Source organism: Stegodyphus dumicola, chromosome 12, assembly GCF_044657685.1.
Source record: "Stegodyphus dumicola isolate Sdum_Otavi_A_Nest chromosome 12, ASM4465768v1".
Lineage (NCBI taxonomy): Eukaryota > Metazoa > Arthropoda > Arachnida > Araneae > Eresidae > Stegodyphus > Stegodyphus dumicola.
In genome coordinates this window covers 72,217,698-72,231,874 of record NC_140779.1, presented here as the reverse complement: position 1 = coordinate 72,231,874, position 14,177 = coordinate 72,217,698, and the positions used below count along the sequence as shown (strand labels likewise).

Here is a 14,177-nt window from a genome sequence, read left to right as displayed (position 1 = left end):
TTTCAATCATTACTTCTGTGTTGTGTAACTTACATTTTAAAATCCTTGAATACCAGAATGTAAAGAATCTTTGGCACTCTCAGCTTTATGTTGACAGAAACTTCTAATTTTTTGATATTTTGAATTAATTTGCTTTGGCCATAGATTAATGTTAAATTTTTCAGTTATGGATTAATGTTGTCCAACAGCAGTTTGAACAAACAGTTGACTCTTTAATTAATTAGATTATTAACTATACAAGTTAGGTATAAAACATATAAAAAACTTAAATATGAGCTCAAGCTTTGGAACTGCAGTATAAAGTCTGTAATCAGGGCTCGTCGGGACTTTGGCGATTCCAGATTATAGATCATCAATTTAAATCTGTTAAGATGGCATGCAGAAATTATACAATTAAAAATATGAAACCATAATTTATGAAATAAAGAGCAATTATGATCTAAAGGTTATCAAATTTTTAAAAAAAAAAGCTTAATATTTATTTGTTTACTTTATTAAACATTTCTTTCAATGCGCACTTGCGTAAAGCGTGTGTTCTTTACGCGCATAGGTAAAGTTTGTAACTTTGAGGTCCGGATTACATACTTTGTACTGTATTTGACAAATTATTAATGCTAATCATTCCTGCAAACAAAAATCTTTAATGGAATTTGAAAAAACAATAAAATTGTCCTCTGTATTAACAGGGCACCATATAAATTCTTTTTATGAACTAATCTCTTAAGCCATTTCATTCTATTCTACAGCATCTTTTTATTGTACCATTTTGCCAAACTGCATTGTCTTTCCAATGTATTGTGCCGTAGCATAACAAGTGTTGTAACTTGAAAAAGCCTCACTGCTTTCTGTTTTTTTAAGCCAAATTCTGAATCCCTCCCCCCCCCCCAAAAATGTAAGAAGAATGGAAAAAAAGCAATTAACATGTGTTTTTTGCAAAAACTAACCTAGTTTATTGAGAATCTAGTTTTCTTCAAGCCAAAGAAAGATCTTACAAGTATGTTGTGACATGATCATATTCTGCTGGCACTAAATTGCAGTATCTGGCTGTAATTTTTATTTGTTAGACTTCGTCAACAGCAATGCAAGTACCAAATTTTAACTTCATTTTTTTATAGTATTCAGTGTATTAAAAAGTTTCAGGTCATAAAAATTATTTAGCTGTTTCGTGCATCCTATTCTTAGAGACATCATCAATGTGATATGTGCTGATAATTCTAAAATTATACATTTTCATCAAGACTGATGTGGGAAACTGCAATCCACACACACACTTTGTATGAACTATGTTGGTGAGTGATTTGATAGCTTTGTCTATGGTTACGGAACTTCGATAGCATTGTTGCTGTTATTATCTTTCCATTTGTATCCAGTCTGTAAGGTTAGAACAACTGAACACTTTTGTCTTAGGAATGTTTCACTGTGTTTTCAGTGTTGCTTAATTTGCATTGTTAATGATTCTGTAGTTGGAAAGAGAGATAAAGTATCTATTATTAGAATAGCAAGTCCCGGCTCTTCTTGCTTGTTCTGTCAAAAATTTATTTTATACATTCATGAAAGCATATGCTGACTTTCAGGCAAGAAAGCTGCCTTAGTTTAATATAGATTTTTTTGTCCCTAAAAGTGGGGACCTGCATCTGATCACCCTTGAAATTCATTGAGGTTTATTTAAAATCTATGCTAAACTAGCTGATTTTTTTGTCTAATTTTATATTAAAAAGTGTCTTCCTTCTGATTTGAAATCTTGACTACAAAGTTAGATATAATATCTATAGAATAGCTATAGAAGTAAAAAATTAGATTTTATAAATATCAAAATAATCAAAAGTAAAAAATTAGATATCGAAAGTAATTTTTTACTTTTGATTATTTTGATATTTATAAAAGAGAGCTATAATATTAAATAGATTCATTTCCATTATGTGTCTTGTATTAGGCTACACATCTGAATTTTTAAACATTAATGATTTCATAAATGCTCTGAACTCTAGAGGAATTTAAGGCAAGTTAGGTGAATACGCATTTGTAAAATTATACTGTCATACACAGACTATAATTCTAAGCATGCGTGTTACACATGCACTTTAAATATTATAACAAAGTAAGGAAGTTTTAATAAATTATTATATCTGTGTTTATCCTGGTAATAAAGTTCATGAGCTTCAAATAGTTTATCAATATTCATAACTTGCAGGCTCTACAGAAGAACAAGAATATGTACCTCCCAAAAATGAAGTTGTTGCAGTAACTGAAGAAGGAGCTGTGTATTCAAAAAGGTAAAGTTTTGAAATTGCAGTTCTTTAAAAGGAATTGTTTCTTTATTTCATTTATATTAGACGATGGCTGTAGTCATGTTAATGTATATTATAATTTAAATCTTTGACTGGCAAAGCATTTTGGATCAGTTCTTGAAGAGCTATGTTTAAACAACATTAATACAGAAATTATTAAGTTATTATTTGTTTATAAATTATTAAGTTATTATCTGTATTAAGTTATTTTATTTGTTTTCAAAACTTCGGGGGTGGGGGGCTGTTGGCCCTGAGTTCATTCATTATCATTCATTCATTAAGTTTATATTTAGGTTGTTAAATAATATTAAGGAAAGGAAAAACACTGTTAAAATTAAGAGATGGAAAACATTTTCCTACAACATTCTCCTAAAATACCACACAAAACCTGGACAGTTGGTTGCCATGTAATGTCACTGTGGTGCTGGTGTCGCGAAATTTTCCTGTGGGCTTCACTATGCCAAAGGCTTGTCCAGCTGATAAGCTCATTTCGCTCTGCAACATAGTTGTGATTTTTATTGTCTTTCTTGAATAATCTTGTTATTTTTTGCTGTTTTTTATGTGAAATAAGTATATTTCGTCCCTTAAGTGAAGGTGTGAGAGGGAGAATCATGGATAAGTTTGAGGCAGGCAGTCCGAAGCTCATGTAACAAGAGAGCTGGATGGAACACCAAGTGTCATCTGTCATATGTGGAATCAGTTTAAAAACAGTTGAAAAGTGTCCAGAAAACCAATACAAGTTGCACAAGAACCACAATGACCAGTGACAACCTGTATTTAATATTTTCAGCCAAGTGCCAAAAGAATGTCTACAGCCACACAATTGTCTCCTGACCTCACTGCTGCCACAGGAACATCACTTTCGAGGAAGACAGCTGCCAGAAGGCTCCATGAGATAGGACTGTATGCCAGAAACCTGCTATTTGAATCCCAGTCACACCCTCTCAGAAAAGAGAGCATTTACAATGGTGCATTGGACACAGCTTCAATGGGATAATATTCTCTTCACGGATGAGTCCATATTCAGTCGACAACCCGATTCTCGGAAATTATTGACATGGAGGGAACCTGGGACCCAATACCATCCAACATCTTGGAAAGGAACAAATATGTTGGTGGAAGAGTGATGGCCTGAATAGGGATCATGCAAGATGACTGCACACTGCTTCATGTGTTTGGCACTGGTTCGGTGAATGCCCGGAGGTATGGGCAGGAGATCCTAGAGCCCTCAGTGGGACATTTCAGGGAGGGCTGTTGGCCTGAGTTCATTTTTATTGATGATAATGTATGACCACATAGGGCTCACCTGTTGATGACTATAGGAAAGCGAGGACATTCGTCGAATGGTTTCGCCAGCCAAATCTCATAACCTTAATCCTATTGAACATTCTTGGAATGTTCTTGGGAGGGCTATTGCAATACACCAAATCCCACCCAGAACCATTCAGGAGGTAACAACTGCTCTGGTGGAGGAGTGGGTACAACTTCCGCAGGCACTTTTGAACTCTTTTGTCAACAGCATGGCTACTCGTTGTGCATGCCATCTTTGTCAGAGGTGACTATACAACATACTAGCCATATTTTCATAACCATCTTTCAATCTCAAATTTGGATCACATGGCAGTAACGCCAGCTAATGAATGATATTCTCAATATTGTTTTGTACACATTGTTGTCATACAATAAACTATATCCATACCTAATTTAATTTATTTCTATCGATGGCCTGAATAGGGATCATGCAAGATGACTGCACACAGTTCGCGATATATTTGGGGAAAAGTGTTCCATCGCTTAATTTTGTCCACCAGTGTATTTTAAGTAATAAAGTAATGTATACTAAGTGACCAAAAAGTCTCATTACTGGATAAAATGGGCACTTTTCACCAAAGATTAATAAAACTGTGTAAAATTAATGTGTAAGAATGTAAAATTTCGGGGAGGGGGATTTTTTTTTTACACTACATTGAAACTTCAGTTTACAAATTCAATGTGTTTCTGAATGCCATTCGTCAACTGAAATATTTAAACTTACTTAAACAACTGAAATATCTTGTGTACATGTTCATAACTCAAAATGAATTGAAATCATTAATCTATGATAAAAAGAGTGTGAACACTATATTAAACAGATAAATTAGATGAACATTTAATTTAATATACCTGTGTGAAGCAGAATGGACAATTTTAAACGGAAGATTATGATTAAGATGTTATCGTATTTATACAAAATTCCCTTCCATGAAAATATCATGTAACTGTCTTTGGGATGCATCTTTTTTTCATCTTTTCTGTATATCTAAGCAGACTTTCCTTTGTTTCAGACTCTCTAGGGCTTCATTTCACTCAAAATTTGTTCAGTGTGATTTGTTGTTATCTTATGTTTTAAAATGTTTCTAAAGTGAGACACAGCATTGTCACTGAAAATGTTTCTACTATAGCTTCCTAGTTTTAGAGGAATGTTCTTTTTGGGTTGAATTATCAGAATATTGTGCAATGCTATTTCTTTTGCTTTATTATTAATAATATATATTATACATACGTACATCCAGCTGTATGCTGAGATAATTACTACACGGCACACTGCCATTACAGAATTTGCTTGCCCTCTCCAATTCTAGCATTTCTCAATTTGCACGATCTAACAGCAGCTTTCTTAAAGTAGCATCTGATTATACTAGTGCTTTATCAAGGTAATATCATTACATAAAAACTTTGCATCTCGCCTCATTTTACACAAATTTTGCAGATCAGAAAACTAGGACATTCTTCTTAACTCATGTCTTCCAAAATTGTCTTTTGCTGCTGTTTTTAATGTTATTGTAGTTCTTACTTGTTGAGCTGGGTTTTCTAGTAATTTTTCAAATTTTCATTAACATTCTACCTTATGTTTTGCTTAGAGATGCAATATAATAGATTAAAAAAAGTCCTAATTGTCAATGCCTTCCTGTAACTGATGTCATAATTTCCTTCAGAAATTTATGGTCCTGTTAAGGCACTTGCTGTAGACTTTCTTCATGAGAATTAAGCAATGGAAAACATTAAAATGGTGTTTTCAAAAATCTCTGAGTGTGAATTATGTGGCCTAGGTTATCTCAAAATACCCGTGAAAAGCATTTGTTTCTGCTTTGAGTGTTTATTACTCAAGACACAGTTCGTTATCTGAGGTGTTTTTTGTTTAGATAATTTGTTTGTGAATCCAGCCATTTGTGCCCCTAGGTTCAGCCATTTAATATAAAATAAAATCTTTCATAGCAACATAATGATATCATTAAATATCTCTAACAGTTATATTTTGATTATTTCCATAGGTGAATGAAGCTGTCCATGATTGCGCTTATGTCTCAGCATATTTGCCGATATGTTGCATAAAATATTTTTGTTATAAACAGTAAATACGTTTTGTGTGTGTTTGTAAATATTATGAATATGTTTTTAAAATGTTTCTGTAAGAAGACTAATTACTGTATACTGAACTTCAGAAAATTGCTGTTATTTTTAAATCTGCATGTTAAAAATGCATAATAATTTTATCTATACTTTTTTGATTATCCAAATTTATATTTTTATTACTAAATACTATTTGTTTTCATTGCATAATTTGTAATAATTTCATATTCACTTAAACAAGTTTCACTATAAAAATGCTTTCATTTAAAAATTTGAATTGAAATATCACTGTGGTAAAGAATAGTGCTAAACAAATGTTTTGATATCTCATTATGAATTACTAACAGCTTTACTGTGTTTGCTGCTGTAATAAAAAATATACACTTATAAAACCAAGAATTTATTGTTGCTTTTTGGCTTGTTTAATGTAATATGAGAGTTAAGTTACTTAATGATAATTGCTTGTGAAATTAAAAATTATGTTTAAGGTAGAATTAAAAAAATTTGTAAATAAAAATTATATTTTCATTTTCAAATGAAACTATTTCTTTAAATGCTATTAAAAGGTTTGCTAAACATATGTTATTATTTGCTAAATCAAAAATTAAATTGTAATTATTCTGAAGTTTTAAAACTCATTTTTTTAAATTATATATCGGAGAAAAATCTCAATTTTCTGAAATTTTACTTTCAGATGTAAACTGTTTTTCAAAAAGGATGACAGTTATGCAGAGAAAGGTATTGGAACTGTCTACCTCAAGCCAATTGATGGGAAAACACAGCTTTTAATTCGGGCTGATACAAACTTAGGTGAGTTTTAAATATTAATACTATTTCATTCAGAGTATCTAACTATGTTACACTTAAGAGCATTATTAAATAAGACGGAATGCTTTTCTGTATCAGTATTATGTGACTGTCCTCCTGATCTGTGTGTAGTTCAGATCAGGTCTGTCAATTCATTGCAGATAAAAGGCAGGGAGTTAGTTGTGTTTGCCCTCAGTTCTAGGTACTTTAAGGTGATAAAATGAGTTTGCCCATCTTTGAAGGAGAATAGGACACATGCAAGGCCTCTCCTTACCCTGACACCTGAAATTGAAGGAGAATTGTAGCTCACATGTACTTTTAAGTACCCCATACTGCAAAGATAGTAAATATTTGCAAGCATCCAAGCCTTCAGGATTCAAAATCAGAACCAATGATCTGGCAGCTAGCACTATTAAAAATTGCATCAATCCGAGAAGCTCTGTGTCAGCTTAGTACCATGAATTGATTTGTGCTTTTCTGCTTGATGGTATTTATTTGCTAAAAAGCTTGCGTTCATTTAATTAGCAAACCTTTATCAAGGTGGGAGTTTAAAAAATTGAAATGAGTTAATAGTTGATGAATGGGTGTTTTCCACTTTGAATAATTCAATTGGCTTAGATTCTGTCTATGCCAAGAGATGTTCAGTAATGAATCTATCATGTTAGTTTAACTGCCTTTTCTTCATATATGAAGTGGCTGCAGTGTTGAAGCTACATAAAAGATACCTTGATCTTCCATTTCTAAATCAGAACTTAGTAGGCTTTTTTTCCACGTTTTTTGTACGTCTCTTGAGAAGAAGAGTATATTGAATGTTAGGAAGAAAATGATTGGGCAACATATTTAATTATAAATTAAAATAATTATTTGAAACAATATAGTTATTTAATGTTATTCAAGTAGTGGATAAAGCATTTTTTATGTCCATTTATTTGATAACTTATTATGTGAGATGTAAACTATATTTCCAAGACTATACAGAATTCTCACGTGGCAAGTCCCTTAAAGTCAGAAAATGAAAAGTGATTGAGGATTGTGAGCAAAAACATTAACTTTTTCATAAAGTTGGAAAAGTCTGGAATGTTTTCCCCAAAAGTCAGGGAAGGTTAAAAAGCGTAGAATTTAATGTTTTCAGTGTTAATAAAAAGTTCAAAAAATGATCTATAAAAAAAAACTGGTGTGTGTAAAAATGAAAGCAAGTAAAGAGGATTGTGGTCAATTTCTTCCTCAGAGTATTTTACAGGTAGCTCTTCTTTGCACCTGTTAATGAGCTGTTGTCGATTCTTCTTTGTATCTATGTAACTATTCGTTACTTTCGATATGAAATGTAATTGCCCTTCAAAAATAAATAATGTAATTTAGAAGTCATTTAATGTGTAACTTCATATAAGTTAGAATTATAAAAGAGTTCAAAAAATAAACCTAAAAAAATAAAAGAGTTATAAAAGATATATTACTTAAACATTTTTCTCAATCCAGTATAATTCTCAGCTCTTCAGGATTACTTTGAAACACTATAGAAGTAATGTTTATTATTGAATAATGTATGTTGTTATACATTTCTTTTGAAAAATGAATATTTTCCCCTTAGAATTTGATGTTTTTAGTTAAAAGTTATGTGTACATTTTTTAATGATGTAGATCAGGATATCCCAGCCAGGGGTAGAATTTCATAATTTAGGGGAGGATGCAGTCAACTTTTAGCTTTTAATTTAGCTGTTAAGTAATCAGTTTTAGTTTATGAGTATAAAAAAGTACTTTTATTCAAGGTTTGATTAATTTATAAAACACATAAAAAATAATCTAAATAAATATACATTTATTTTTTCAATTTTTAAAAGGAGGTTGTTTTGTCAGTTGGTGAAAAGTATGCATGGGGTAAAACAGGTTGAGAATTACTCATTTAGTTGCATGTTTCCTTTATATATTTCTTTCATTTTGCTTCACAGTAATGAATAAGATAAATTTTTGTTTTGCTCTCTGCTTTTCATTCTATTTTTTATTTATTGCATAAAAATATTCAGTTATGCATATTTAATTTAACTAGTTCATATATTTTGTCAGGAAAATTAAAAGTTGAATTTCAACTGGATCCCTCTTATATCTATTATATCTGTTTAGTAAAAACAATAAAGGTGTTTTACTATGTGAAATTTTCTGTATAAACATTTCAGGTTTTGTCCAACTTTTTGAAAAAAAATTAATGCTTTCAATCACAATCCCCAATCACTTTTTATTTTCTGACTTTACAGTCCTTGCCATGTGAGAACTCTGTATAACATTGGAAATGTTTGCCCATCTTTGCATGTCACATGACAAGTTATCAAATAAGTGGACACCAAAAACTGCTTCAGTATCCATTACTTAATAAACACCAAATTATCACATTGCTGCATGTAATTACTTTCTTAATATTCAATGTACTCTTCTCCTCAAGTGACATCCAGTTATGCATATTTTGGGCTTTTTATATGTGTTTAGTGGATGTAATACTGCATGTACTTGTGATTCAAAAGTAACAGAAAAGGTAAAAAAATAATAATTCAAAAATTTTGGATAGTAGCAAGATGTAGTAGTAACAGAAATTTGTGAAAAAGATCTGCTGTTTTTATTGCTTTTAAATGATGAAAAATTTTGTTACTAGAATGGTTAATTTTTTTTACCAACAGGTGACTCTATAAGTAGTCCTGAAGAATTAGCATTTTGTACAGGATTGTTTGACAGTTGGTCAGGATCATCCTTCAAAAGTATTCTTAAAAAATCAAACATGTACAGGAGCTGAAACCAAGCACTTTTGAGGGATGTCATTAATTTTCTAGTCATTAATTTTCTAATTAGGCTTTTCGGGGGGGGGAAACACAGGGCAGACAATGTTCAAAATACTGTTAATTGATGAGGTACACTTTTCACTTAATGGAAACGTAAATGCACATAGTTGCAACATGAGCAAGAGAGAGCCTACATGCAATTGTGGAAACCCTTTGCATTAGCTAAAGATGATTGTCAGAAAAAAATAAAAAATAAACATTTATGTAATTTTTCTATAGCAGTGAAAGTATAAGTACCTACATAATAAGGAAGTTTGGGTACATGGATTAAAAAAGGATTAATCATCAGTAAAATAAGGATAAAAAAGTGTTTTTTTTTTTTATTATTATTATTATTTTATTTTAAAGAACAAATATTTTTTGTTACACTGTTCAAAGCATGTTTTTGTCTTCTTGGTACATGCATAGACTGACATTGCACTTTTTGCACGTGTATCTTCTTCTATGAGGTTTCTTCCTTGTGCTACAAAATGTACACTGATTGGATCTAAATTTCACTTATATATGTCTAGCGTTATTTAGTTTCTTTTCATCTGGCACGTTAAATTTGTCGTTTTTTTATATTAATTGGGGGCTTGGTCTTTTTGGCTTTGGTACAGATCATTCGTTTCTCATTTTTACTTATTTTATTCGTATTTCGTCCCAAAATATTCAGAATTTTTTAAAATTTAAATAAAACTTTATGCAATTTCTATTTTTAATTACAGCAAAATATATTTACATTAAATTTAAACCACAAGAAATAATTTATAAAATCGCAATACTAGCTTAGGGAGCAAGTGTGCTGAGGTCTGAGAAAAGTCTCTAGAAAAACAAGACCTTTTTACTGAGCAGGTGCATGTATTTAATAATAAAATAACTATGGTTTCAAAACCCCTTATCTATATTCGGGTAAAAATAAACATTCCTATTTGAGAAGCAAGCAAACGCCATTGTAAAGAGCAGTGGTTTCAAGGTGCGACCACCAAGCCTGTAGAGAATTGTGAGCATTGTGACACAATGCTCTAGTCGTGCAGTGGTCGCGCCCTGAAACCACAAAGCAAATCCATACATATAGAGGGTTTTTTTATATATGCAGTTTAATTATTGCTATTTTTTGTTGTTTGTGATAGAAATCATGTTGTGCCATGAATAACTTTTGAAATTTAAAGTTGTTTATATGAATAAAAGGAAGTTATTTTGTCTCAGTGAAAACGAATTTTAAAAGGCATCTGGTTTAAAGTACTAAGACCTAAAACATGTATGATTCTGCAGTCATTTTGTGTTATTTAGTGGTAAAAGATCATTAATCAATTGATTTTCACTCAAAAATTTCAGAAGGAAGAGGAGGAAAAAATTCGAAAATTGGTGGTTTCAGGGCACGACAACCACGCATCAAAGAGTTAAAAAGAAATAGTAAATATTGATATTAGCCTTGTACTTCTAATTGCAAGGCTTTTCAAACTGATGTAACACATTTTGTGAATGCAAGTGGGAGAGCTCTATAAATATAAGATTTAACTTTTTATATGGTCCTTATTGAAATAAGCATAAGATTAAATATATTTCTCAAATAATGAGTTTAATACAAAATGTTTTATATCATAATGTGCAAAGCTCTCTGGTATAATTCAATCATAAATTTTACTTTCATCAACTTTCAGTGGCTCACTTTTGCAGTTGCAGTTTTGGTAATAAAAGTAGTGCTCATTATTAAATTTTTATGTGGATCCTAGAAAATATGAAGTATTTAAATCTGATATGTAAAAGTTTAAAATTCTTTGTAATAAATGTGCTAAAATATAAAACTAAATGTAGCTTTGTACTAACTGTAACTTTTGCTCTATGGGGAGCATATAGAAAGTTAGATTTTTTTTTTTTTATTTTTTTAGAACCTTCTTATTCACATCATTGAAACTGTTTCATGAAATTTTTATGTTATTTTGGTGATCTTTATAAATAGAAATGTATGTTTAAAGGCCAAATGTGTAAGGTTATAAAATCTGTAACCACCTTCTTTGAGCACTCTAAATTTTCATTGAGGAACATTTTTCGTTGCTGAAGGATAAAACGCATTAGGGAGCACCCAACAAATTATTCAAATATTTTTGTTGCTGTAAATCATCCATATTATTATAGAAGCTGAAGACCAATTTATAGTTAAAGCACAAAAGTATTGTAATTCAGTGTACAGTTGAACAGACTAGCTATTCAGTTGCCAAGGTTTGATAGTTTCCTTCATATATAGTTAAATATAGGCAAGCATCCTGTACACGGTCCTAATATTCCCCCCCCTCCTCAGAGACAGGTAATCTGCTAAAAGCAAAACTTAGATTAATAATGATATAAGTTTAAAAAATGGAAACATTTATAAAGAAATAACTTATAATCTTAAAAACAGTATTGGGACTCGAAAGTACAAGAAATTAAAAAGGATACGACAGGAATAATTTTCATGTAATTCACTGTGAAGGTTAACTGAAAATTTTATATATATATATGCTGCCAAATATTTCTGATATTAAACAAAGAAATTTCCTCTTAAATGGAGAAGATGCAATGTTTTATGTGAATTTATGAATTACTATTCACTAAAGCAATAACGTTACTTTAAAGGTCCAGTTATGTAACGAAATCTCTCCAACACAAAGTTATAAAATTATTTCTGTGTTTTCAAATTTTCATATCTTTGTTATTGTGGTAGAAGGTAAATTAAAAAAAAAAAAGTGTTATACAGATTAGTGCAAATTTCTGTAGAACATTTATATACACAGCCATAGTAGTTTTGTTTAGAAATGTATTTAAAAGATCTGTTAAACCTGACCAAGTAAGTTCAGTTGAAAGAGAGAGACATTGACATTTGATACTTGCATGAAATTATATCTATAAAATGTGAATTAATTTTTATATTTGAATTAGTGTAATATTGTTAGCAAATACAGAAATATAATTCAGTTTTATTCATTATATATAAAGAATATGTGTTACATGTTAATATTTGCAAATCATTCCAGTTTCATTTGTTTTTAAAATCAAATTTTAATATTAATTAAATATGTTTCTGATCTTTATTAGGTAACATTTTGCTTAACATCATGTTAAGTTCTTCTCTACCTATGTCTCGTACCGGGAAAAATAATGTGCTGATAGTGTGCATTCCAAATCCACCAGTGGATATTAAAAACCCTGATTCTAAAGAAGCCATTCCAATCCTCATACGTGTCAAAACAAGTGAAGATGCAGATGAACTTCTAGAAAACTTAAATAAATATAAATCTTGAAGATGATAACATCATTGATCCTTCATAGCTTCTGTCAAATTCTCAATATTTCAGAAATTAAAAGTATCTTAAAAAATTAAAATGAATACTCATTTGTGAGCTTTTTATCTGTAAAATTGTCATCTCTAAATAAAAATTTTGGTTTATAATTTGTTTTATTTTGTAAGAGTATGTGCAGTATGGGTCTGTTTTTTTATAATAGTACTTTGTGATATAATGAATTGCCTTGTATACATTTTTTAAACCAAAATGAAATTTGTAAATATGTAATAAAGTTGCAGTTCCTAAGAGCTAAAGTATTTCTGATGTAGTTAAGATTATAATTTATGCAGAATAATTTTCTTCTTTAGTAGATTTTCCTGTAAATGATTATGTGAGAGTCTGAAATTTTGAAAATCTGCAAAATCATAGTTCTCTTAAATCATTTTGATTATAAACTTCATATCCACATTTAGTTAGTAGGGAATGGTGATTATTTTATCTAAATTATCCTTTGCAAGTAAATTTGTTTTATGAATTTAAAGTGTAATATGTTTGAGCATTTATTATGCAAAAATATCTCCTTATATCTGCAAAAACAAGAAGTTTCACTTTAAAATATTATTCTGGTTGTTTCAGTTGTTGCTTTTTCTTGAAAAGTCTAAGCCTTTTTTTCATGCATTAAATTTCAACCATTTCATTATCAGGGGGAAAATATTCAAATTATTTATATTTGAGTTCATTAATCAAAGGTCAGTGGCTTTTAATTGAAAAGTCTGTGCAGTTTCTATTTTGTATTATAAGAATTTAAGGACACAAACCTTCATGGTAAATTCCAAGTCATTCTCATCATTTTGTGTTTTTGTGGTCATGAAAGCAGAAACAATTGTGATGTAACATTTCTGCCTGAAAAGTTTTCTATAATACCATTTTGTGCTACAGAATTGTGAAATTTAACACATTCATTCCTACAGATGAGATATCTTGCCTTTTGTATAGTCTTTCCATATTGCAACATATGCCAGCTGCTAGTTTGAAAAATTAACCAAAAAATAAATAAGGCAACTCTGTCATCAAATCATATTGCATTCTGAATTAAACAAATGCACATGTGGCATTGATAGACTAGATTATCTGATTTTATACAACTTGGGATTTTGCAAATGGTTAAAATAGTATGGAACATTTGCTTCAGTGTTTTGATTTAGCTAATGCTAAAACCCATTTGTTGTAAAATACAGTGGAGAACATTCACAGATAATCTTTTACAGAAAAATCATTAATTCATTGTAAACTCTGATAAATATAAAGGCACACCAGTTTTGAACAATTATTTCTTACGTCATAAATTGCTGAATTCTAAGGGATGGGCAGCATTGCCTGGAGACAGTACTGTTGCATTTTATGGGTTCATGGATTTGGGGTGATTGATTACAACACTTGATGAAGAATCAAAACACAATTTATTCGTCAGTATTTTACAGGACAGTTCCAAGGATTTGGTACAGTTATTGAAAAACTGTGACTACCTCGCTGAAACAATCAGCAGCACAGGCTATCTGACTGTAATGGTAAAGATAGCTTCACAGCAAACCACTTAAGTACAACTCCTGACTTAGTCGATCGCT

The 14,177-nt window shown here is 30.5% G+C and overlaps 1 protein-coding gene across 3 annotated transcripts in view; it reads left to right on the top strand.

The window, feature by feature from the left end:
• Nup50 (nuclear pore complex protein Nup50) overlaps window positions 1–12,719 on the top strand; it is a 79,079-nt gene extending 66,360 nt beyond the window's left edge. For all 3 annotated transcript variants that reach the window (XM_085806564.1, XM_085806562.1, XM_085806563.1), the window contains 3 exons: window positions 2,192–2,273; window positions 6,373–6,488; window positions 12,365–12,719. In XM_085806564.1, coding sequence (XP_085662690.1) covers window positions 2,192–2,273; window positions 6,373–6,488; window positions 12,365–12,570 — 404 coding nt within the window. In that variant the 3' untranslated portion in view covers window positions 12,571–12,719. The remainder of the gene's footprint in view (window positions 1–2,191; window positions 2,274–6,372; window positions 6,489–12,364) is intronic.
• The last annotated feature ends 1,458 nt before the right edge of the window (window positions 12,720–14,177 follow it).